Source organism: Prunus persica, chromosome G1, assembly GCF_000346465.2.
Source record: "Prunus persica cultivar Lovell chromosome G1, Prunus_persica_NCBIv2, whole genome shotgun sequence".
NCBI lineage: Eukaryota > Viridiplantae > Streptophyta > Magnoliopsida > Rosales > Rosaceae > Prunus > Prunus persica.
Genome location: NC_034009.1, coordinates 28,168,427 through 28,192,329, shown reverse-complemented (window position 1 = coordinate 28,192,329; position 23,903 = coordinate 28,168,427). Strand labels below are relative to the sequence as shown.

Here is a 23,903-nt window from a genome sequence, read left to right as displayed (position 1 = left end):
TATATTTTGGCTCAGTTCTACTCCAAATAAGGAGAAGTATTTACGTGAAACGGAGATAGCACTATTTTGCTATCCCCGATCAGTCATGGTATGTCACACGTGATAATTTTTTCTCGTGAGAATTTGTGATTAGTCGAAAATAACAAAACAATGCTATTTCTATTACATATAAGTTAAACTGTCAAATAAGGCCTTCCATTTGATGCCTCATGGTTGCAAAGCCCTAGCATCCCAAATTTCTTATTCTTTTACTCACATTCTTTCAAGGTGTAGGACCATTTTGTAAGCACTAGGAGATGTGCTTATCAAGTATCATAGATCCACACCAACCCAAGTTATTATGATATGGGCCTCATAAAATATGGGCCAAGCAGTTAAAAAGAATTTGACCAATTAGAGTTGAAGAAGAACGGTAAAAATAGAGACTTTTTCCTACATTTTTCATGATAATATAAATCCTAATCAATTGAAAGTTGCACAAATCGCATGTGGATGTGTTGCCCTCACCAACCCTAAACAGATAACTTGTTTCAAACGTTTTGTAAATCTGAAATTCAAACGTCCAAACAATGAAGTGCTAATTGATTTATAGTTAAAGGGATAATGGTTGAATATTAAGCACCAACTTGAACCATCAATTACATATTTCATATATCACAGTCCTGATCTCTTGGATCACAGGAGTCCAAGAAATTTGTGGTCACTCATCGTGTTGGATGTAAATTCAACGGTTCACTCACTCTTGCACTCATATTAAAAAAAAAATTTCAACCATTGGATTAATATCCAACGGTGGGTGACCACAATCTCTTGGACTCCTGTGATCCAAGAGATCGAGACTGTCATATATCATACCATTTGTTGCAATTTTTTATCTTTTAATTTTTATATAGTGACCTAATAACATGTGGTTGATCATGCTACTTGAAAGTTGAAATCATTAAACGTAAACTCAAGCTAGTAATTGTATTATCCGTCTATCTTTGCTATTATTTAAGAGAATTTACATTATTAACTAAAGAGAGGGAAATTTCAAATATACATACATTTTTTTCACACGAATTTTCTCTTTTTGTGAGTAACTTCCCTAATTTACATCACATATATGCATGTGTAATAATAATACTTGTAGTTGACTATAAAAAGAAGAATGATTAAAGGTATGCCTAGAAATGTAATTGGAACTCGACCCAAAAAAGAGAGAAAGAAATGTAATTGGAAACGTACAAGTCAAAGCCATCTAAACCATATGGTAGATTGGCACATGCAAAGGGACCCTGGAAGAAGAGACAAACAAGCACATGCATTCAAGCATGACTGCAATTTAAAACCTCTTTCTCTACGTGTACACACGTGATGGCATTTGGCACCCTCGTTGTTTCTTGCTTGTAATGTGTGAAAGGTATGTGATGCTTGATTCAAATCAAATCTACTAACAATGTTTTCTATATTTTTCTTCCCATTTTCTATCCATTTTTCCAACTTAATTATCCAAATATTTTAAAAAATAATAGACTAATGTAACTCAGAAAAATTTGATGATCAAGTGAACGTGAATAAATTTGTAAACTGATTAAAACCCACGACGTTTCTTTTGCTTCTACACTTAACAATATTAAAAATTCCAAATGTAATTAGTTAGTTAATTGCTAGTTGCTTCAAATAGGGGTCTCCCTCTCTAAGGCAAATGTAATTTCGTTTCTTATGTCATGGAATCTCTGACTTAGTTGTAAGGCGCTTTAATGTAATTCCAAACGACTATAAAGCGATTTAAATTAATTTATCCAAATTTGCTCTATCTTATCATAGAGAGGTTGAGGGGTTGAGGAAATTCCTAATGTGTAGTTAACCATCACATTCATTTTGGTCCTGCTATGCAACACCATGAATCAGGTTTTGTAGAAACAAATCGACCCGAAAATGATAGTTTTAAATGCTATTAACTCAAGCTTTCTAATCCCCCCCAATTTTTCAACAAAGGGATTGCGTGACAAGAAAGGTGGCAGCTGGATTTGATTCTTAAACTATGTAAATTTCTTTCTTAAATTTAAGTACTATTAATTTATTATTTTACTCATAAAAATTCATATGTTTGTACGTATATATAATTTATTTTGACCGTTCACCACATACATTTTAGTAAGTAAAGTTTTGTTTTTTTGTTTTTTGCATTTTGTTTTTGTTCACGGGTGCAATATATGTATGAGGGGTACGTGGAAGAATGGAATGACCATTGTGATATGATCAAGCACAGAAGAAAATAAAGGGTCGCATAAGTACATAACCTACAAGAATCCACTCAAAATGGAAGTAAATTTAAAAACATGGGACCTGCATGGCCCAAAGGGGAATTAGTGTGTAGTCGATTGACTCCAAACTTTTTGTGGACTAATTTAAAATTCAAAACAAGATCCAATGCAAACTTTTGCATAACTTTATAGGGTTTAATCAATTATTAAAAGTCAAGTGACCCATCATTAAAGAAAGTAACAAGAGAATCAATGCAAATCTTAAGCATAATCGGTGTCGGCAACATTTCTTCCTTTACAGAAGAGTTAGTTTAGTAAGTGACTTACATGTTACTTGTTAGAAATAAACGAGATTCAAAGAAAGTATTTTGATGTCTCTAGCTTTCTTTAGGACCAAATGGAGAGGCCTCATTCCATTATCATTTTACTCTTCCCCTTGTGGAATGAAGAACCCTTTTTAAATTTTAACCTTTTGGCCATCATTAATACTTGTTGGACCAAAATTATAAACCAAACCAAACCCTCAAACTTTGAAAGCACTTCACCAAATCCCGTGGGTAGTTGGAAGCGCTTTTAGAGCACGTATTTGATTTTGCAATCAATTACACCACTTTCCGCAGTGCTATATAGAATATAGAGGGAGGAGAGGAGGAAGGATATATTATTGTTGCTAGAGGTAGTTGGGTTGGTTAACCAAAGGCAGTTTAAAACTTCAAAGAGAGGAGACAAGAAAACAAAGCTGAAAAAAGCCAAATCTATCTACCACAAAAAGATATATCTTCTTCTCACACTTAGTCCTTTTACTACTAGCTAGGCAACAACAACAACTCCCTTGATCACGGGCTTTAGCTTCTCTCTTCTCACTCACATTCCCTTAACTTGTGCCTGCTTCTAGATCATTGTGCTGTGTGACTTTATTCCCCTCTGGAAATTCAGCTTGTAAGGGCTCTGGGGACACTGAAACACCATTCATAATCACACCAAACTGAATCTTCTTTCTCCACCATTCTTTTCTTTTGAATGTTTTTTGTGTTGGGTAAATAAGATTTTTCTATTGGATTGCCTGGACCACATGTTGGGGGTAGTGGTGATTATTATTTGTTTCATCTTTGGCTTGGAGTCCTTGCTGGATAAAGCATATGATGACCACTTACTTTCTAACAACACAGCACACGAGGGGAGACAAGAGATGAAAACAGATTCTGATGGGTTGGGAATTACAGTCAGCCTCACGGGCGTTGCATTAGCCCTATAATTACCACCACTACTTCAATCACGGTCAAATTTTTATTTATTTATTTGGATACGATCGAGATTAGAGAAGGGGTGATTCAAATACAAGACCTCAGAGTGCATGCGTAATTGTTCTTAATCACTTGCGCAACCTGTTGCTTGCATCACAATCAAATCTTTAATCCTTATTTACAAATTCTTATAAAGGCTATAGTAACTTTTGAAGTCAAGTGAACACTTAGCTTGATTTTTAGCTCGATTTTGTTAGTAATGCCTTTATTTGTTTAGTCAAGATTCAAGAATTGATTGAGGGGATTTTGTATTTCGATGTATTTATTTGACTTTAGGCTGCAGCCTTGCAGGGTTCAGAGTATCAAATCCTGACCTTGGACAGGGTCGCAGACTCGCAGGGTAGTGAATCCTTTAGAAACAGTGAAAGGTATGAGAGATCAGAAAAAAAAGGTAGCAAAATCTAGACCGGCATCAGCATTTGATTGCGTTGGAACGATGGACGGTCCAGATGGAATCTTACAAAAAGGACATGGTTGAAAAGCAAGTTGGACTGTTGGACATATCTCAACTACAAGTTGGTTATTGGCCGTTAATCTTTCAACTTTCAAATAAAATATATCTCAACTTATCTCTTCTTTTTCTGAAGATGAAGAAGATATGGAGAAAATTCCCTATGGGCCTTGCAGGGTAATTTCAGAATATCAGATTCGATTATGAAATGCGTTGTCTGTTTCTTGTGTTTCTTTCATCTGGGTATTGATGGTTCTGCGTCGGAAAATCTCTCAGAGATACAAAAATTCAAAAGCAAATCGTGCAGAAGCCAAATGGGTTTTGAACAAGGACAATGAGGCCAAAACAGTTGCATGTGCAGCTGCAAATTGCCGCCGTTGATGGACTCAATAAGTCCCTTTCAGCAGACAAATGGCACATATCTTGAAGAGCTCACCCCTAGTTAATTAGTTTAACTGTGCCAAGAATGTTATTTTTACAATAACAACAATACGTAATTAAGCTCATTAATTAGGTTTTGAAAACCGGAGTTTTCTACCGTGCGAATTTGTACTTAGTAGGCTGTAGATGTTACATTGACGGGTTCATAATTCTCTATTATAGGAAAAATTAATCGTAATTCATTAAATATGTTCATATTTATTACGAAAAATGCACCCTCGAAGACTTCCCTAGTTAAACTCCATCTAGGTTTTATAATTAAACATCTGTTAAATTGTGAATTTTTCATTGCTTGATTTGTAAATTGTACACATGACAATGAAGCCGTACAAGAGAAGGTATACAGTATAAAAACGAGAAGATTCTTTGAAGTCAATGAACTCCATGAGCTACCATAAATTACGTACATGACCTGAATTTTCTACTTATATTTGGCCATTAGCTAGAGACACTAATGCCGAGAATCGCGGTCTCATTAATATCTCGCCAAACAAGTTGGAATCGAGAGGTTATCGTTTTCCATGCAAAATCTTATCTTCTTAATAAATAATTACCAAGATCTTAATACGTTTAGCTAATGTAAGAGAAAGATAACAGAGCCATCGTTAGAAGCCGCACATAGGCTTGTGACTTTGTGTAAATTTCATAACCACACATCTACCTACAACCACGTGTGCTTTCTTCCATTTTTCCTTTCTTTAAATCCAAAACAATCCAAAACAAAATGATAGATGTGAAACAAGAAAGAGAAATAAATAGCGGGATTTGATGAAGATTGAGATTTGAGGTCTTCTTCAACTATAAGACACCTAAGCTGCTAAAAATGTCATCACCCATGTGCTTCTGCTGGACTGTGTGGACCTTTTTTCCCCTTTTCTTTTTCTTCATATATTTTCTTACTGTTTTTGATTTGATAGAGTCGTCTGCTCTGCAGTAACCAAACCTGACCAGTTGAATATGGGCCGTAGATGAGAACTATCCAATATATATCAAAGATGGTAACCGGTGCACCGCCTTCTGATGTGTTTTCAAACCCGGCAGAGATGCCGTTGAATGGAGAAACACTCTCATGCAGCATGAGTAGTAGTAATGTTTTGTTATTCTGATTAATAATGCAATGACACGTTTCAAGTAAAAAATTTCTACATTGAATGAAGAAGGTTGAATTGTTTTGGTTCATGGGTCAAAATGTTCATTCAGTTCGTTTACCAGAAAAGATACGGGCATTGAATTTTCTCTTCCTGCTTCAAGTCCTTTTAAACGGCTGTATAGTTAAAGCTACTGTAAAATGTGTGTCCCAAGATGTGCCATGGCAGAGAAACAGAGAGAGACAGAGACACAGCACAAGTTTTTTCCCTTTTTTTCTTCTCTGGCTAGGACAGCAAATGTTGTGGTTCAGAAATAAAATAAAGTCTGCAACTTTTATTTCATGGGCATTAAATTATGGTTACATTGTAATAAAGTTGGAAAATTCTGTTAGGTAAGTATAATCCTAGCCAGAGCAAGAAAGACTCAGTTCATAAAAAATCTTTATATTCTTTTTAAAAAGGTGGGTGTGGTGAGTCTGGTCTGGTGTGAGTTGTAAGAAAAATATATACAATAAGTTAATTAATTATCAAACCTAATAAGAAAACCGAGGAGGAGGAAAAGTAAAAGCAGAGAGAAGCAGCATAGAAAACAACAAAGAAAGAAAAGGGTAGTTGCGGCAAATGGGCAGTGGTTTGCATGTGAGGTATGGATTCTAATGGAATCGTCACCCCCATCAAAAAGCCAAAAAACCGCTATGTCTCAGTAGGATTGGGCAATTTCCTACTAAGCAACCATCAAAAACCACACGGTTTCCCCTCCAAAACTGCCCTTCCACCTCAAAAGGACTTGTTTTTAACTATTGTAAAACCAGTTAGCCCAGCAGTTTATGGTCCCCTACAGCTTAAATAAGAAAAAAGGAAAAAAAAAAGTGTTATGTCAGTGGTCATGGTGGTTAAATAGTCCCTAGCCCTTGCCCCAAAGTTGTATATAATCCCCCCCAACCCCATCCCACATTCCTCACTCCTCTGCCTCACGTTTTCTCTCCTTTGTTCAAATTTTCAAGGCTCATCATTCAACTTCAATCCAATGTAATAACCTTGTCCGTCTCTCTCACATTCCCCTTTCTTTCTAGTGTTCACACTAGAAAGGAAAAAATGTCACCTCTTTTTTATTTATTTTTATTTAATTTTTTTAAAAAAGCCGAGTCTTTCTGATGTAGAAAATGCTGAATGGTTCACTGGTTTTTGTGCAGGAAAATGGCTCTTGCTTATGGGTTTTGTTTGGTGGGTCTTCTTGCAATGGTCTCCTGTGCGCATGCTTATGGTGGAGGTGGATGGGTTAACGCTCGTGCCACTTTCTATGGAGGCGGTGATGCTTCCGGGACAATGGGTATGCATCAAAATTAACAAAGATTAATTTTTTCTGTTTCTTTTTAGAAAGGAACAGTCTTTCAGATCTCTGAGATGTTCTGTGAGTACCATTTTTCTTATTTGGGGATTTTTGTTTTCTATAGGTGGTGCTTGTGGGTATGGAAACCTCTACAGTCAGGGGTACGGGACAAATACTGCAGCACTGAGCACTGCTCTGTTCAACAATGGCTTGGGCTGTGGTTCTTGCTATGAGATTAGGTGTGTAAGTGACCCCAAATGGTGCTTGCCTGGCGCCATTGTGGTCACAGCCACCAATTTCTGCCCACCAAACAATGCCCTTCCTAACAATGCTGGGGGCTGGTGCAATCCTCCTCAGCACCACTTTGACCTCTCTCAGCCTGTCTTCCAGCACATTGCTCAGTACAAAGCTGGTGTTGTGCCTGTTGCTTACAGAAGGTAGGCCTCGTGAAATTTCATTGCTGAAAAATCAAACCTTTATATTTTTAAAAAGATTTGTGGTTGAAAAAGTACTAATTTTTTTTCTGGTTTTTTATTTTTAGGGTACCTTGCAGGAGAAGGGGAGGTATCAGATTCACCATCAATGGGCACTCCTACTTCAACCTGGTCCTCATCACAAACGTTGGTGGTGCCGGTGATGTGCACTCTGTTTCAGTCAAAGGGTCCAGGACTGGTTGGCAAGCAATGTCCAGAAATTGGGGCCAGAACTGGCAAAGCAACTCCTACCTCAATGGCCAAAGCCTCTCTTTCAAGGTCACTACCAGTGATGGCCGCACAGTGGTGTCCTACAATGCTGCCCCAGCAGGGTGGTCCTTTGGGCAGACCTACAGTGGTGCCCAATTCCGCTAGGGCCCCTGCCCTCTTTATATTTAGCCATTTCCTAGGGTGATTTTTACATATATATACCAAGTATCAAGAAGATTAGTATGACTCTTAGTATACTAGGATATTAGTTAGTATACTATAGTAGTTATTGGGTCTGTTCTGTCAGTCTTCGGCCTCTGTGTTTTGGTCAAAGTCTGAGGAGGGCTAGCTTATTTTAGAATGGCTCTCCATCATTTTAATCTCTAAATTTTATCAGCGTGGGGGTGTAGGGTACCCTTCTATCTTTGGGACCCTGAACCCTTTCTCGGGTCTTGTGTTTATTTTTATTTTTACTTCTGCTGTAATTGTCAAAGCAGAAGTTGGCAGAGGTGGTGGACTTTGACCACCCGCCATTAGTGTTTGAAATAGTAAAAGCATTTTCTGCTTGTTTTGTAAGGCCATTACTGTAATCAGCTGATGCTTCCTTCCTGCTGATTGGTTGTTATATTTCAAAGTTTGTTGAAGACTAATGTAAATTTCCATTTTCCACTAGTAATGGATTGCTAATTTATTATTTCTTGCTTCTTGTTTCACCTTTAATAAATAATAAATTATCTTGGTCATCTATTTGAGTATTGTGGTAATGAAATATTTACGAAATGATTCAATTCAATATGTCTTATCCTCAAGAGGACAATTGGCTATAAAAACCCTCAAAAGGGCTATTGGCTAAAAAAAAGCCTCAAGGGCTGTTGGCTAAAATAAACCTCAAGGGCGAATGAAAGGAAATAGGGCCAAGGCTTACCACTGGGGCACTTTAGGGAATAGGCCCCATTCAAAAATCCAGTCTCTTCCTTGCAGCCCAGATAAAAACAAGCTCTTTGCCACTTCTCTAAGCATGGGCAAGTTGCAGTAATTACGTACGTAATAAACTTTACAACGAGTTTGTAGTTGAAGTGGTTAAGAACAGTTTTCAGTTTTCGAATCCTACCTCTCCTAATATCGCTTGTACAAAAAAAATAAAGAAACTTTACACTAAACCAATTCATAATCCATCCATAACCATAGCAAGTGTGCCAATTCACAAATTCATAATTAGTCAAGGTTGTGTTTGGTGGTAAGTTTTTGCTAGGTTGGGTTTGATGCTATAAAAAGTTATAACCCATTTTCGATATGAGGGCCGGAATTGAATTTGATGTGTCTCACAAATTTTTACTTCACGTGTGAAAAAGGGCTGTTGGCTTAATCAATTTGGAAAGAACGATAATTAATCAAATCAAGGGTCAATTTAGGAATATAATCAGGTATAATATGCTCAGCATAGGGCCCAAAATCCCGTTAATTGGCGTTTTAAGAGATGGTGACAGGCAAACAACTTTTTGTTACTACCTACTTTACAAGACTAACTTAATACTGTAAATCCATGAACAGAATTTTTTTGAGCGGTGGGAGTGAATAATTGGTTGGTAATACAATGTTATATGAGTTGGATTCAAAAATCTGTAAACACATTTCATTTCAATCTTTCAATGTCTCGTTGATTGTCTTTTAGCTTTTCATGTCTCTGTCAAACATAATTGCCTCAAGATTCATACCAGTTAACAACAAAATGAAATTACCAGATAATCTATGCAGGAAGCATCGCATACACCAACCTTTTTTTCTTTTCTTTTTTTATAATTTAATTTAATTTAATTTTATGTGGCGATTCAAGTAACAGAGTTCATCTGCATTCATTTAAAAAAAGAAATAAAATAAAAATAAAAATTTACAAATGTCATACTGTGCATACAGTTGCTCTGTGGTTCCAATTGATGTTTTGCTGGAACTTTCTGAATCACTTGGCATCTCATTAGCAATTGTCCACCCACAGTTTGCAGTGTGTAAAGACAGCAACATGGAATTGTTGACAAATTTTTCCAATATGTTTATGCTTTTATACTATATTGTTGTATGTACTTTTATTTACAGCTCAGTTTACTGAGAGGGAGCAAGGGAAGGCAGCATCCTAAACTGCCACTAGCAACCTTGACGGTCAAGAAATGAGGGGAGGAGGGCAAAAAGAAACTCAACAGAACCTATATCATATATAATAAACACACAGAAGATCTCTCATTAGATTTTGGTGCCTCATTGTTGGGCGTCAGCACCATCGTTCCTTCTGGCAAGGGACTAATGACAAGGCCGTTATGTGTTGAACCCGTGCTGTACACTCAGTGGTTGCCTTCTATATTTTCCACAGCAAAAATTATGATTGCGAAAACCTTGATGGATGAGTAAACTTCTCAAGCACTCAAACAGATTTCTCCAGCAACTCCCCATCAGCGGATGAACAACAAAATCACTCAACCTCAGTTTGACTGCTGGCATCAAGCAGCAGAGTTAGACAACACTAGAAGTTCAGCTAAGGAAAAACAACACGCACTATCTTTTTTGTAGACACTCTCGCTCATATCTTAATTTACACATTTCCAGGCGTTAGAAATTCAATTAAAAGGGCACAAATAATAGGCCAGGCAAACAAGTAACAAGTAAGAAAGATTTATTGAGAAAATCCAGAATAGGGGAAGGGAAAACGGACCTGGGAATATAAATGCTCGTCAAACATGGTAACAGCACAAGGACCAGATGTAGAGGCCCAACTATGCTGAGTAGGGTAAAACTCGGGTCTAGGAGCTTCAAAGCTTCCATTAACATGATACTCCACAGGGTTTTCTTGAGGACTCATTTCTGCTGGTGGCTGGAATTTCGTATCAGTCAGCATATTGAGATTGTACGGCAGGTAAGGAAATTGCCCACCCAGCTGTAGCCTCAGCGGTGCAGTTCTACTTAAGTCATTAAGAATACCATTTTCTTGCCCAGAAGTAGAAATCTCTGAACTTTTTCCTGTACCAAGGTAACCAGAATAACTCCCAAAGGAGGAACTTGCAGAGCATTCCATATCCCTAGGAAAAGACATTCTTCACTGAGTTACACTTGTGAGATAATGGCAATCAATCATTAGAGAAATTCTTTTTTTTTTTTATATTAACAAAAGTTAACTAGATAAAGAAGCCATTTGATGTTCCATTTATGAAGAACTTCATCTGATAACAGGACGTGTTGCTTTATTTTCAACTATATTTTCGTCTTACACAAAGATCTGGAAGGAATCAGTCCAAATAAGATAGCTAGGAGAGCTGGTATGTATTTCTCAACAAACACTTACCTATGGGGAAGCAAGTTTGGGTCCTCCGGTAAAACCATATGCCGGCTTTCATTAGTCGGAATCCATGACAAAGGCTGGAGCTGCTGCTCAGCACCCATGCTGAAAGGTATATGCAACCCATTTTGGAACTGCAAGATGAGAATCATTAAGCTTCTATGTCTGCCCGTATTAATAAGTAAATAAAACATCAGGAAACAGTTATTTACCTGACTAGTGCACTCTAACGACATAAGTTGCTGCTTTTGTAGGTTTTCCTGCCAACAGAAAAATGGATAGCATTAGTATCACAAGGTCTAGAACAAATTGGAAGTGATGGTAGCCTACAAAGAAAGATGATACAATTTTGGAGATTATACATTCCTTTTTGTACAGTGGTAATATTTTTTTTTATTATTCTGTGTATTGCAGTAGTTGCCAACACTTTTTTCGCTCAAACTCCAGTGGACTCGTACACACTTAACTATTCTCTAGGGGTGGCACTTTAACTTTTTGAGGTCCTTCCACATAAATTTCCAGAAAAACAGAGTGATCAAATTATAAATACATAGAAAAGAAAGAAAGGCACCACAACCCAGGCCACAAGAAAAGAAAGGAGAGAAATGCTAAGGGTCACATCTAGAATTTCTTGAGACACATATCCTAGAGTTCAAATTTCAGTGGCATATAGTACTGGAGAGCTAGGCTGTTTACAAAAGCTAGAGAAGCTAAAAACTTGGAGACAGACGATGACAAAATTGCCCACTGGCAACCATAGCAAGCAACACAATCCTCACATTGGGCAGGGTATACACTAAACTTCCTCATATGTGACCTACTAGAAGAAGGGATACCTTATTTGCCCGAATCTGGTTAAGCGATTCTCTTACTGAATCTTCCATTTGCCCCAATTGTTCTACACTGGTGATCTTATCAGGGCTAGACCAACAGCTGCAGAATTCAAGATTGGTGTAAAATTAGTATAGTGTGGTCAATAACCATAGTAAATTTTCACTACAACGTAAATGAAATGCAACCAGAAAACCAACGTAAATTTTCACTACAAATTTTCAGGCATTCACCTTAGTCTCTTTTTTATTTCGGAAAGTTGGGTTTGCAATAACCTAGACTGGTTAGTCAGATCCTGTCCAAAAAAGGGAAAGAAAAGGGAGAAAAATATAAAAAAACATGCTGCAGCAACGAATAGTAATGACCAAGAGACTTGAATGGTGAAAAATCACACTGAAAACATGAATTTGCATGCTTACCTCAATTGTTTGAGAACTGAAACAAAAAGAAACGAAAAACACATTTAGTGTAATTACAAAAAATTTATGAATTTTTTTTAAGCCAGTATGCTAGCACACATACCTTGTACCCAAAAACTCTTGTATATTCACGTCATGATCCAACTTCTTGAATGTTTTCTTCAGTGCCTAAACTCTCAACGAGAAAACAAAAAATTATGTAAGAGATAGCTGTGACAATGATACAGATGTTATATTTAAACAGAAAAAAGGGTAATTATGATAACATCATTTAATCAAAAGTTAGGTATCAAAAGGGACTTACTTCGAGGCTTTCCAGTTTCCTGTTAGAATCCAACAAAAAGAAATTTAGACAGGGTTCTATTTAAACTGTATTCAGATACATGTCTGATTCTTTGAGTGAAGAAAGTTACCTTTTGGCTCTTTCCTGTGGAGTTAGTTGAGCAAACTTTGCTATAACCTCTTCAATGCTACTAAACTCGACCAAAAAAAAAACAGAGAAAAGGGAAAGTTACTGATGACAATGATATTCCCAATCAGAAGTTAAACTCTTACAGCCATCACGCGCACAAAACAAAACTGCATGGACAGACGATATTCAATAATGCCAGTGCATGATCGTCATGTACATACTAATCTCGGTTTCAGAATACAACATTGAGGCTTGTTTAAAACTAAAGAAAAAATAAAAATGTTATGGTATGTCATATTATCTACTCTGGTTTTCTCATAAGAGAGACCAACTTAACATACACACACAAATGTATACGTGTATATATCAGTACCAACAAGTGCAAGATACACAATGAAACATATTGAACCAACGCTTGAACCTCTCTCATACATCTATAGAACTCTACATGCATAGGTCTTTAATCTTCCTTCTTCTTAGTTTTTAGGTTCACATTGTCTCCTAAATGAAGATAATTTGGTTATTAACCTAGATAGTTGCCTCACATATTAGACATTTAATAACTGAATTCCCCCAATCAATTGCTTTGATTAACTAAGGCTTAACTTTCTTGAAGAACCTGACTAGTTTTCACAAGCAAACATGAAAACCTTGTGTGATTCTTTATATCCTCTGGCCAGGCAATATAATTCTTTAATTTTTCAATAGTAGAAGGAACATACCTGCGTTTTCCACTGCATAAAGAAGGCTTTCCGGTTGGTGAAAACATGAGAAGAACAATATCTATGTCACAGAGTATAGATAATTCATTAGCCTTTTTCATGATGCCATGCTTCCTTTTAGCATAAGTTGCTTGACGCCCATTTGTATTCTCCAACCTCTTTATCTTGAGCTTTACCCTTCCCATCCTGCACCTTCGGCCGCAATTTCACTCTTGAATCCCCCTCTTTGACAGTCCCAAAGATTGAAAAGCCTACCAAAAAAATCATACATGTTTCCATGACAATCTATATACCACAGTTCAATATCCTAACTCACACAATTCAGCAAGCATTTAAAGAAGCAATAGCAGGATATGAATATGAAGCATCAACATGATACCACAAGTTCGCAAATTCAACAAATTGGATAAAAAAGAAACATGCTTTTTCCTATTTTACATAACGCAATGACCAAATTCATTCATTCTTACAGAAACAGGGGTGATTAAAATCGTATAACCCAGATAAGAAAATCAAATTTAACAAGAACCCATTTGAGAATTGAAGCTATATAAAGGACCAGTAACCTAACCGAGAAAAAAAAGAGGAAATTTGACCGTAAACAAGGAAAAAACAAATAGTAAAGGCAAAAAGGATATCATCATAAAATTTGAAAGACAAAAAAGGGAAACTTACCCAGAAGAGGAAATGGAACAGAGAGTTTAGAAAAACATAATCGAAACGTCTGAAATGTTCGGACAGAGAGAGAGAGAGAGAGAGAGAGGGAGGGAGAGAGAGAGAGATTGGCCAGCCAGCCAATAGGAGATTCAAAAGGCACAGAGACGGAGAGAGAAAAAGAGAAGGATGTGTGTGAGCTTACAAATAGCTTTACATAACACGACCGGGTGACCGGAAAAATCGGTAAACGAAATTAGCGGGAGAACCGGAAACGTCAGAAATTCCCAAACCAACCAAACAAAACAATTTTTTTAATTTGTGTCCTTCGCCCTCCCCCTCCTTGGTTCCTTCCCTAACCCACGTTTCAGTTCGTCCATGATTTTGATGATTCACATTCACCGTCACCACCAACACCAACCTCAACCTCTGAGGTTTCGGTTCTCTTAACATGTTGCTGGGTGGCGGTTAGTCGGTGGGTTTAGGAACTTGAATTTTGTGAAATTCCCTTTTTGTCCCACTTCCCATGTATGTTTTGATTAAGAAGATGATGTCTTTATGGTCATTTTAGGAAACAACTAATGGTGGGAAAATGCATTCTTGTTTGTGTTTACTGTTCGGTCTATGCACACACAATTCAAATTCCCCTACTCGTATTCACTACATACTGAGTACCGTTTAAAATGTCATCCGAGCGTATTTGGATTGGATTCACACATTCACCGTTTAAAACATCATCAAATATGCGAAGGGCATTTGGATTTATACGTTCACTTTTTAAAATATCATTGAAACGTATTTGGATTCCTACTTCACCATTTAAAACATCATCAAAGCGCATTTGATAATTCCAAAAGCACTTTAAAACGAACTAGTTTCCAAATTAAAATTTAATATTTACATTTCACATACACTTTAATGAAACAAAAATATTAATAAATAAATATTTGATGTAAGAGGTATTGTGATGACGTAGTGTACTGGATCCCGAGCATCTACATTTAGTTATCGTGCATTTTCTCTCATTTCGCTATATCCAAGTCATCCTAATAATCTAAATGCTTAAAACATGCCACATCATCAAGTTTGAGTTTCTTTTTAAACTCACGTTTTATGCCTTCTGTTTTGAGCGTCTAGCCTGGTTTGAGTGTATTTCTTCTTCGGTTGTTCATCGTACGACTTTCTCCTTTCTTTGTAATTCAATGAATTAATATTTCCCATTATTGAGAGAGTTTCAATTCCAATAAGGTAAAACTAGTTTTTCTATTCTTCTTTTCTTTTTTTCTTTGCACAAATTTTTTTCCTTCCTCTTTTGATTGAAAGACATCAACACAAGGTTTTGCTTATCATGTGGAGGAAGAAGAAGGTAGCTATTGAAATTCAAACTCAAGGAATCATATACACTTTCATTGGCATCGCTCTTTCTTCCCAAAAGGCGGAGGAAAAAATATGTGAACTGGAAGAAAAGAAAAACTAATTTTACTTGATTTGTTGGGAATTGAATTTTTTTGCAAACATGTGAGTTTTTCCATTACATCACAAAGCAGAAACTCAACCCAGGTGAAGACGCTCAAGGCACGAAGGCAGAAAAAAAATATTAAAAGCATTAACGCTAGTTCAACGTCAATTTAGATATTAAAAAACTCAAAGCTTGATGATGTGGCATCTCTTAAGAAGTTAGATTATTAGAATGGCTTGGATGTAATGAAATACGGGTAAATACACTGAATGCAGAGGCTCAAAATCCGTAGTGTATTACATAATTTCATCATAAGCACTTAAATTATTAATAGTATACTTATTTCAAATATCTATAACACCATAGTTAAATTCAATTTTCCTACAGATTAGACTAGATTACATCCATAATTTGGGGGACTGGATTGGATTTTGAACTTTCTTTTTATTAAGGTTTTTCATTTGGGTTAATAGTTTTATTAGTCCCTGAATTTTGACTTGATTTGCATTTGAGTACCTCAATTCCCAAAATAGTTATTGTGGTCCTTTAACTTTAGTTTCATTTGGACAAATGGTCCTGCCGTCAATTTTGTTAATTTTTTCTGTTAAATGCAAGGGCAAAATGATATTTTAATATTAAAACTAAAAAAATGAATAAAAAATTATATCTTTAAAATAACAATAAAAGAAAATCAAATAAAAAACCAACAAAAAAAAGAAAAATCAAGTTTGTGGAGAGTAAAAATCGAGATAGAGGGGGAGAGAGATAGTTTAATTTTAATTTTATAATTTTTTTTTAACTTTTTATTCATATTTTAATTAATTTTGATACAAAAATACCATTTTGTCCCTGTACTTAACAGAAAAGTTAACAAAATTGACGACAAGACCATTATCCAAACGAAACTAAAGTTAAAGGACCACAAGAATTATTTTGGAAATTAAGGTACTCAAACGTAAATCGGGTCTAAATTTAAGAACTAATAAAACGATTAATCCTTTTTCCTTTTGTTCCTCTTAAAAACATCCAATCACATGTCGTTTTGTACATCCTTGGGAGCCTGGATAAAGGCCTGTCCACCTTGCTCTTCCTGCTCACACAGTGTCCACAACACCATGATACAGCTCCAACCTCAAACGCTCTTCCTTCTTCCTCAAGGGTCTCTGATCCCATCTCCAAAACCCTCCAAAAACCCTAACCCTAAAACACCCAAATCGCTCTCCAACTCCCTCAGGCCAACCCTCAATTTCCCAAATTACCGCCCACTTTCCCACCACCCAAACACTTCCGATTCCGGCCTCCTTTTCCGCGAAAAGGTCCTCTACTTAGAAACCCACCTCAACGTCAATTCCCAAAAAGCCCTCCAACTCAACCCAGATTTCCGCTCCTGCCCTATATCCTCCCTCAAGTCCGTCGAGAACTGCCTCTCCTCCATGGGCATCGAGCGCTCGGCTTTCGGTCGGATCCTCGACATGTACCCGCAGCTCCTCACTGTGGACCCGCACACCCATCTCTATCCAATCTTCGATTTTCTACTCAACGAGGTCCTAATCCCCTTCCCCGATATACGGAAGTCCATAATTCGGTGCCCTAGACTCCTGGTCTGCGACGTAGACGACCAATTGCGGCCCGCATTGAAGTTCTTGACCGAATTGGGGTTCGTGGGTCGGAGTTCGATCACGTGCCATACGACATTGCTGTTGGTTTCGAGCGTTGAAGGTACCCTTTTGCCCAAGATTCAGTATTTGCAGAGCTTGGGGCTTAGCTATGAGGAGGTGGTCAACATGGTGATAAGGTCACCTGGATTGTTAACTTTTAGCATAAAAAACAATTACAAGCCTAAAGTTGAGTTCCTTTTGAAGGAAATGAAGAAAGATATTGCAGAGCTGAAGAGGTTTCCTCAGTACTTTTCGTTTAGCTTGGAGGGAAAGATTAAGCCCAGGCATAGATTGTTAGTTGAGCACGGCTTTTCTCTTCCGTTGCGGGAGATGCTGAAGGTCAGTGATGGGGAGTTTAATGTTCGGTTGATTGAGATGCGATTGGGGTCGGTCGAGGGAAGCTGGTTGTAATCCGACCTTACTTGCTTGTAACTTGAATTTTGTATATGAAATTGATAGCCAATTGTGTTGATTTTAAGGTGTTCTATAGTTACTCTGCAATGGCCTAAGTTTTCTGTGGCAAGCTTGAATGTTAAGTTTGTGATATGTACATAATGTGGATTGTCGAAAGGAAAATTGGTACTAGCTAGAATGGTATATTATGGCTGATTATGCTAGGAATTGGTCTTTGTATATGTTCTTTATCTTTGAATTTTTGGTGTGACAGTGAATTTATATGGTTCTAAACTTCTGAAATTCCCCTTGGGTTTGAGCTACAAAATCTCTTTAGACAATGTAGTGCATGCTCAGTTGTATCTTCTGAATAAGCTATTAATATGACTTACCTAGAAAAATTACGTGTATTAAACGTGAAGAATATGTGCGTACCTGTATTGTACTAACTACGGCTACCTTGGCATCTGAGTGAGGTGGTGTGAGGGATACATATTCTATTCCAGTGATAGCAGTTTATTTGTTATGTAATCTTTTCTTCACTTCTTCTGTTGTTTGTATAGTCTACCAATTTTCTTAAAACATGAACCTGTTTTTTATTTTTTACCTATGTTCTATGTCTCAAAATCAAATTTTAGGTGATAAAAGAAGCTCCAAATTTCCTACAGTTCACAGAGTAGGAAGCAAGGTTTACCACAGACATGGGCCGCTCGACTGACGAAATGGGCCAAGATGGATTGGGTTGGTAAACCGTTAGGAAAAAGAAGGAAAATGATTTTATGCTCTCTCTGAGTTTGAGCAGCAAAAATCTCAGCCTTAATAAAACCCCGCAACACAATAAACTGAAAAGTTAACGATGTGAAAATGTTGCAGCAAGTAAGTGTGGCAAAGTTAGATTGCAGGGTTAGCACGATGGCCAAAAAGATAGGGCACCGATCGAGAGGAGAGCAGAGGAGAGCAGAGCGGGCACTGCCATTGAACCACTGGATATTAGAGTGCATCATCATTGATAATGAGTGCAATGCATGGGCCATGTTTGTTAATTAAATCAAGGCAGGTACTCGTTTGTCTATAAAAGGCAGCAGCTGAAGAACCTCTTTGGGTTACGTTACGTTAGATGAATCAGTTAGCTTAAGCGAAAGCATCCATCTATCTGACTTTCTGAATCACTGACAACCACATTGACACATTTATCTGACACCAAAACTTGTGAGAGTTATTGGTCTTTATTCTCTGAAATGACCAATCGATGATCCTACTGGTTTTAAGAAACTCTGAGCCTAGAGGTAAGAGGAGGAGGAGGAAGATGTGAATTTTGATAGGCTCATAGGCCATAGCTCATATGGTTAAAGCCTCCTCCTCCTCCTCTTCTGCTGTTTAGTTTAGAAGAAAGGGGTTGGATTGGACTGGACTGGACAGCCTCAACAAACAAAAACCTCTGCTCTGCTGTTTATAAAGTGGTTAAATGGTTTCACTGCAATCATTATAAGTAAGGCAAACCCTGTTTCATGCATGAATAATACCAACACATCACCTCTTCTGTTTCTACTACAACTCACACCGATGTTATCTCTGCAATTGATTTCCCATGGAGAAAATTTAGAAACAGATTGGTGCAAAACGACACTATAGTCTATAGATGTCGTTTTGTTACTTTTGTACATAAACATTTGTATATAGGCTTAACTGCTACAGTGCCTCATGGAATATTGGTCAATTCTCACTTTATCTTTTCAAATTTGAAGTGACCCACTTTGCCCCTTTCACCAAGATTTCGTGTGTCACTTAACCACTTACCGTCAACGTCATTCCAAGTTCCGTTAAAATAATGACGTGGCAGGGGTATATTAGTCAATTCAACTGAGCTGGGATTTTTCCCACCAATCCGAGGTTGTGACGTGTACTTGTAGACCCCACCTCTAACATCTGATATAGCTAAAACGATCGAATTGCTTCCTGATGTGGATTTGTGGACCCCATCTCTAACAAAACAGCCACTATAATATTTGAAAACTCAAAAATGAAAACAGAAAATCAGATTGGGAGGGAAAATTGATATTTGGGGATTTTAGAGCTAGGGTTTGAGAATACGATCGAGAGAGGGAGAGCGCTGTGAGTTGGTTTCGAAAACTTGAAGGCAAGAAGAAGCGGTGCGACTCGACGACGATGCCTGTTTGGTGAGAAGCAGAAGCATGGCAACCTGTGTACGGCAAGTGATTCTTCTGAAAAGGGACTTGTTTTCTGAAAAGGAATCTTGTCATGTGATGTGGAAAAGAATCTTGACCTCATAGTGATGCGCGTTGTGTACAAATTGATAGTCTTTAGGTCTTGTTGTGTTATGTGCTGTTGGGAGAGTGGGTTCTAATGCAGTATGCCTTTCCTGATATGGTCCCGTTTTTGTTTTCTTGTAGATGGCTTTGAATATGTTAATCGAACCATGTTTGTTGTCTTACTTTTAATAATTGTCTTAGAATACTATTTTGTTGTTCTTAAAGACAAACCTTTTTTGTTTGTGTGTAGATGACAAAGAGTTGGTCACTTTTGAAGTGCATCATGGTGGTAGAATTGTGAAAAACAAACAGAATAAGTGGTGTTATACTGGTGACTCTATAGGATATTTGGATTGGTGTACTGTGGAGTATATAAATATGTTAGGGATGTAGGAGCAAGTGAAATTGCTTGGGCACATGGGGAAAGTATCACTTAAAGGAGTAGTAAATGATGAGTTACTGGATATAGACACGGATGGTGAGCTGTTAAGTTTGTGTGATAATGTACCACTTTCTTATGAGAGAGTGGTGCTAATTTATGTACAACACATTGAAGAGGAAGGTGTTACAGTGAATGAGGATTGTGAAGAGGTAGGTGTGGCTTTGAATGACAATAGTGAATAGGAAGGTCTGGCATTGAATGAGGATAGTGAAGAGGAAGGTCTGGCATTGAATAAGGATAGTGAAAAGGAAGATGCGTCTTTGAATGAGGATGCCGTGAGTCGTCACTCCTCCACATGGAGATGATGACGTTGGCCATTGTGTTGGGTACTGCTAGCTACGACTTGAAGACAAGACAGCACTGGTTGTTCAATCGAGACTCTTATCGGTCTGCCAAAGGTGTTGAAAAGCACAGCACTTCCCTGGTAAGAAAACGGAGCTTCTGTTTTGGGCCTGTTATTGATAAAAATGAGGCTTTTACTGAAGGCAGTGGGCCTCTGAACAATGATAAAGAGGGCCAGCCTTTTACTGAGGATCATGGACCTACTTGTAGAGTTGAAGACTGGGTTTCAAGTGATGATGATGGCCCCCTGAACAGTGAGGGTAATAGGGCTGATATAGGTGAGACTGATGTGGAAGACAGGAATAAAGACAGTGAAGAAGAAGACAAGGAAGGTGACCCTGATTTTGTTGACAGTGCTTATGAGCAGAGTGAAAATGAATGTGAGTTGTTGAGAAATGATGATAAAGCATTTGAAAATTATGTAGACCAGCCTGAAGTAGTTGAAGACCCAAATGCCCCTGTAAATGAAGATGGGGAGTCAATTGATGTAGCTAAAAGTGATGTTGAGAGCTTGGATAGTAGCTCATATGATGAGGATGATGGGAACTAGAAGAAAATAAAAAGGAAATTGCCTAAATTTCAAGAATTTAAGCAGAAAATAGACATGCGCAACCCTGTGTTTAAGTTGGGTTTAAGATTTGCAACCACTGACCTATTTAGGAAAGCAATTAGGAACTATTTAATTATTAACATGAGGATGATTAAATTCAAATGCAATGATCATGAAAGAGTGAGGGCAGTGTGTGTAGGGAATTGCAACTGGGTTTGTTTTGCTTCAGCAGTGAATGGTAGTGAATGGGTTCAAGTGAAGAAGTTGGTTGACGTGCATGATTGTGGGACACTTGACCACAACTTTCATGCTAACTCAACATGGTTAGCTCAGAGATATGCTACTCAACTGTCTAGACTGCATAATTGGGATATGAGAACTTTTAAGCAGCATGTACAAGAAGATTTATCTGTGATAGCTTCTAAATCCCAAATATATAAGGCAAGGCAGAAGGCAACATCCATAACTGAGGGGACTTATGAAAAACAGTATGAGTTATTATAGGATTATGTTGTTGAACTAAGAAGGACTAATGTGGGTAACACAGTCATTATCAAATGTGAGTTGGAGGGTGAAAGGCCAAGGTTTCAGAATATTTACATTTGCTTAGCTGCAGTTAAACAAGGATTTTTGCAGGGATGTAGGCCAGTGATAGGATTTGATGTTTGTCATATCAAAGGTCATCACCCTGGACAATTGTTATCTGTTGTTAGTATGGATCCTAGCAATGACATGTATCTTATTGCGTATGCAGTGGCTGAGGTGGAGAAATATGAAACATGGTCATGGTTTTGTCAACTGTTGGTGGAGGACCTTGGAATCGAAAACAACACAAGATATTTTTTTTTTATCACAGATAAGCAAAAAAGGCTTGATTGATGCAGTACGTGATAATTTTCCAAACGCTGAGCACAGGCACTGCCTCAAACACTTAGAAGCAATTTTTTTACTTTCTGGTCACAGAGGATTGGTGTTGAAATTGCAAATGGAGAAAATTGCAAGGAGCACAACCATCCCATGGTGGGATGCTGAGATGAAAAATATGAGACATTTGAGTCAAGCTGCATTTGATTGGGTGGTGGCCTTAGATCCATCACAATGGTGTAGAGCTCACTTTAAAACTCATTCCAAGTGTGACATCCTTTTGAAAAATATGTGTGAGGCTTTTAACGGTGCCCTTGTAGAAGTCCGAGACAAATCCATTTTAACCCTGCTAGAGAGGATTAGATACTATATTATGTTGTTAATGGCAACTAGAAGAACATCTTGTGAGAGATGGAAACATGACATTGGTCCAATAATTTTTGGCATTTTAGAGAAAAGGAAGAAAGAATCAGCTTGGTGCATTCCAAAGCTTGCTGATGAGAGTTTATATGAGGTCAAAAACTATTATGGAAGTTAGGTTGTGGTTGATTTGGCAAGACATAGTTGTTTATGTAGGAGATGGGATATCATTGGGATCCCATGCAAGCATGCTTGTGCTGCCATTGGGCAATTAAATGAGGATCATATTGCTTATGTTGATGCTTGTTACAAGAATGAAGCCTTTATGAGAGCTTATAGTCCAATGATTCACCCAATGACAAGTGAAGACTTGTGACCTAAGTGTCATAGGCCTCCTTTGATGCCACCATTTTATCACAAACAACTTGGGAGGCCAAGGAAGAAGAGGATGAGATCAGCATGTGAACAACCATGCAAATCTAATCATACAACCACCAGCAGTCAGGTTTGTCTCTTCCTAAAATAAATTGGCAATGCATATTTGTTTTGGATCTTTATTATTTATTTATTTTCAAGTGATTCTCTTCTTATGTCAGGTCCCATGTAAACCAAAGGTGAAGAAAACAATTGACACGACATCAACCAAAATGGTTACAAGACAATCAAGAGCCAAGCAACCTGTAAGTGACTTTCCTTTGATACATATTTAGAGGAAGAAGTATGGGATGTAGTTAATGTAAATTGCCTTATGCTTCAATTTTTAGGTCAGAAGAAGGTTGGAAACTTGCTAGTGTTCTGAAACTGCCTAATCTTCTCAAACTCCCCATGGTTTTGAAACAGCCTAAGCTTCTCAAACTGGGCAAGCTTATGAAACTGCAAAAAAAAAAGAAAAAAAAAGAAGAGGTTTAAGTCTCCAGCAAAGAGGATTAAATTTCCCAAAAAGAATGATGGTTCTCAAACTGTGCAAGGATCTCAATCTGTGCAAGGAACTAAATCTATGCAAGCTTATCCAGGTTCTCAAACTAGCTAACGTTCTCAACCTGCCCAAACTTATCAAACTGTGCATGGATCTCAACCAAGTGCAAGCTCATCACACCCTTTTGCCAGAGGTACAAACAAAAAGAGGTTCAAATCTTTTGCCAATAGGAAGAAATTTACCAATCGGAAGGATTTGTTGGATGGTTATCAGCCTTGGAGATTCTGATGATGTGCAATTGCTCTGTGTTTTGTTAAAATGCTTGTTATGAAGACCTTTTCATTCCACTGTTATTTTGCAAGTCCAACTGTTAAGGACAAGTGTTAAGGACAACCCTTTCAAATGGGGCTTTTGATTGAACTATTATTTTGCAACTCCAACTGTAAAGGACTTTATCAGTAATGTTATAAACTGTAAGGAGTTGATGGATGTTATAAACTGTAAGGATTTGATCAGTGTTATAAACTGTTTCCAGCTTAGACAAACCATGATCAATGTTATGAACTGTTTCCAGGTATTCATTAGATAAGTTGATTTGTATTTTTTTTTTTGTACCTTCTAGGAAGTGTTGGAGGTACTGTTGTTTTGGTAATGCTTTTGATACCATTACAGAAGTACCAAATCCAAAACTGACTCCCACATTGTGTTCAAAAACCATATTCATTAGATAAGTACCAATACAT

The 23,903-nt window shown here is 37.5% G+C and overlaps 4 protein-coding genes across 7 annotated transcripts; 3 read left to right on the top strand and 1 right to left on the bottom strand.

Annotated features, from left to right (window-relative positions):
• LOC18793978 (expansin-A1) lies at nucleotides 6,454-8,243 on the top strand. The gene is made up of 4 exons (XM_007225943.2): nucleotides 6,454-6,562; nucleotides 6,727-6,863; nucleotides 6,988-7,300; nucleotides 7,405-8,243. Coding segments are annotated over exons 1-4 (759 nt in total). The 5' UTR covers nucleotides 6,454-6,560; the 3' UTR covers nucleotides 7,712-8,243.
• Nucleotides 9,482-14,272, bottom strand: LOC18789646 (agamous-like MADS-box protein AGL30). Of its 4 annotated transcripts, none has more exons than XM_020555647.1 (12): nucleotides 13,928-14,272; nucleotides 13,253-13,503; nucleotides 12,532-12,588; nucleotides 12,423-12,441; nucleotides 12,222-12,286; nucleotides 12,119-12,134; nucleotides 11,933-11,994; nucleotides 11,705-11,801; nucleotides 11,081-11,128; nucleotides 10,875-11,002; nucleotides 10,248-10,611; nucleotides 9,482-10,026 (listed from the first exon to the last, which is right to left on the bottom strand). In XM_020555647.1, exons 2-12 carry the CDS (start codon nucleotides 13,435-13,437, stop codon nucleotides 10,018-10,020), a joined length of 1,050 nt encoding a protein of 349 aa, XP_020411236.1. In that variant the 5' UTR covers nucleotides 13,438-13,503; nucleotides 13,928-14,272; the 3' UTR covers nucleotides 9,482-10,017. The 4 variants fall into 4 exon arrangements, with proteins under 4 accessions (XP_020411236.1, XP_020411234.1, XP_020411235.1 ...); XM_020555645.1 differs by having other exon boundaries at nucleotides 12,532-12,591; nucleotides 13,928-14,270; XM_020555646.1 differs by lacking the exon at nucleotides 13,928-14,272 and adding an exon at nucleotides 13,723-13,894 and having other exon boundaries at nucleotides 12,532-12,591.
• LOC18791486 (transcription termination factor MTEF1, chloroplastic) lies at nucleotides 16,354-17,714 on the top strand. Its single transcript, XM_020555994.1, has one exon. It carries the CDS (start codon nucleotides 16,400-16,402, stop codon nucleotides 17,432-17,434), a length of 1,035 nt encoding a protein of 344 aa, XP_020411583.1. The 5' UTR covers nucleotides 16,354-16,399; the 3' UTR covers nucleotides 17,435-17,714.
• Nucleotides 21,162-22,422, top strand: LOC18792877. Its single transcript, XM_020556568.1, has 3 exons — nucleotides 21,162-21,413; nucleotides 21,525-21,820; nucleotides 21,984-22,422. Exons 1-3 carry the CDS (start codon nucleotides 21,162-21,164, stop codon nucleotides 22,420-22,422), a joined length of 987 nt encoding a protein of 328 aa, XP_020412157.1.

What these genes read in the sequence shown, in the direction of transcription:
- LOC18792877 (XM_020556568.1), top strand. Translation starts at nt 21,162, where the DNA reads ATGAGGATGATTAAATTCAAATGCAATGATCATGAAAGAGTGAGGGCA. An exon ending in TGAGAACTTTTAAGCAGCAT is followed by an intron (nt 21,414 to 21,524) that starts GTACAAGAAGAT and finishes GAGTTATTATAG; the next exon opens with GATTATGTTGTTGAACTAAG. An exon ending in TGGTCATGGTTTTGTCAACT is followed by an intron (nt 21,821 to 21,983) that starts GTTGGTGGAGGA and finishes TTCTGGTCACAG; the next exon opens with AGGATTGGTGTTGAAATTGC.
- LOC18793978 (XM_007225943.2), top strand. An exon ending in TGATGCTTCCGGGACAATGG is followed by an intron (nt 6,864 to 6,987) that starts GTATGCATCAAA and finishes TGTTTTCTATAG; the next exon opens with GTGGTGCTTGTGGGTATGGA. An exon ending in GTGCCTGTTGCTTACAGAAG is followed by an intron (nt 7,301 to 7,404) that starts GTAGGCCTCGTG and finishes TTTTATTTTTAG; the next exon opens with GGTACCTTGCAGGAGAAGGG.
- LOC18789646 (XM_020555645.1), bottom strand. Translation starts at nt 13,437, where the DNA reads ATGGGAAGGGTAAAGCTCAAGATAAAGAGGTTGGAGAATACAAATGGG. An exon ending in TTATGCAGTGGAAAACGCAG is followed by an intron (nt 12,592 to 13,252) that starts GTATGTTCCTTC and finishes GGTCGAGTTTAG; the next exon opens with TAGCATTGAAGAGGTTATAG. An exon ending in ACCAGATTCGGGCAAATAAG is followed by an intron (nt 11,129 to 11,704) that starts GTATCCCTTCTT and finishes TTCTGTTGGCAG; the next exon opens with GAAAACCTACAAAAGCAGCA.
- LOC18791486 (XM_020555994.1), top strand. Translation starts at nt 16,400, where the DNA reads ATGTCGTTTTGTACATCCTTGGGAGCCTGGATAAAGGCCTGTCCACCT.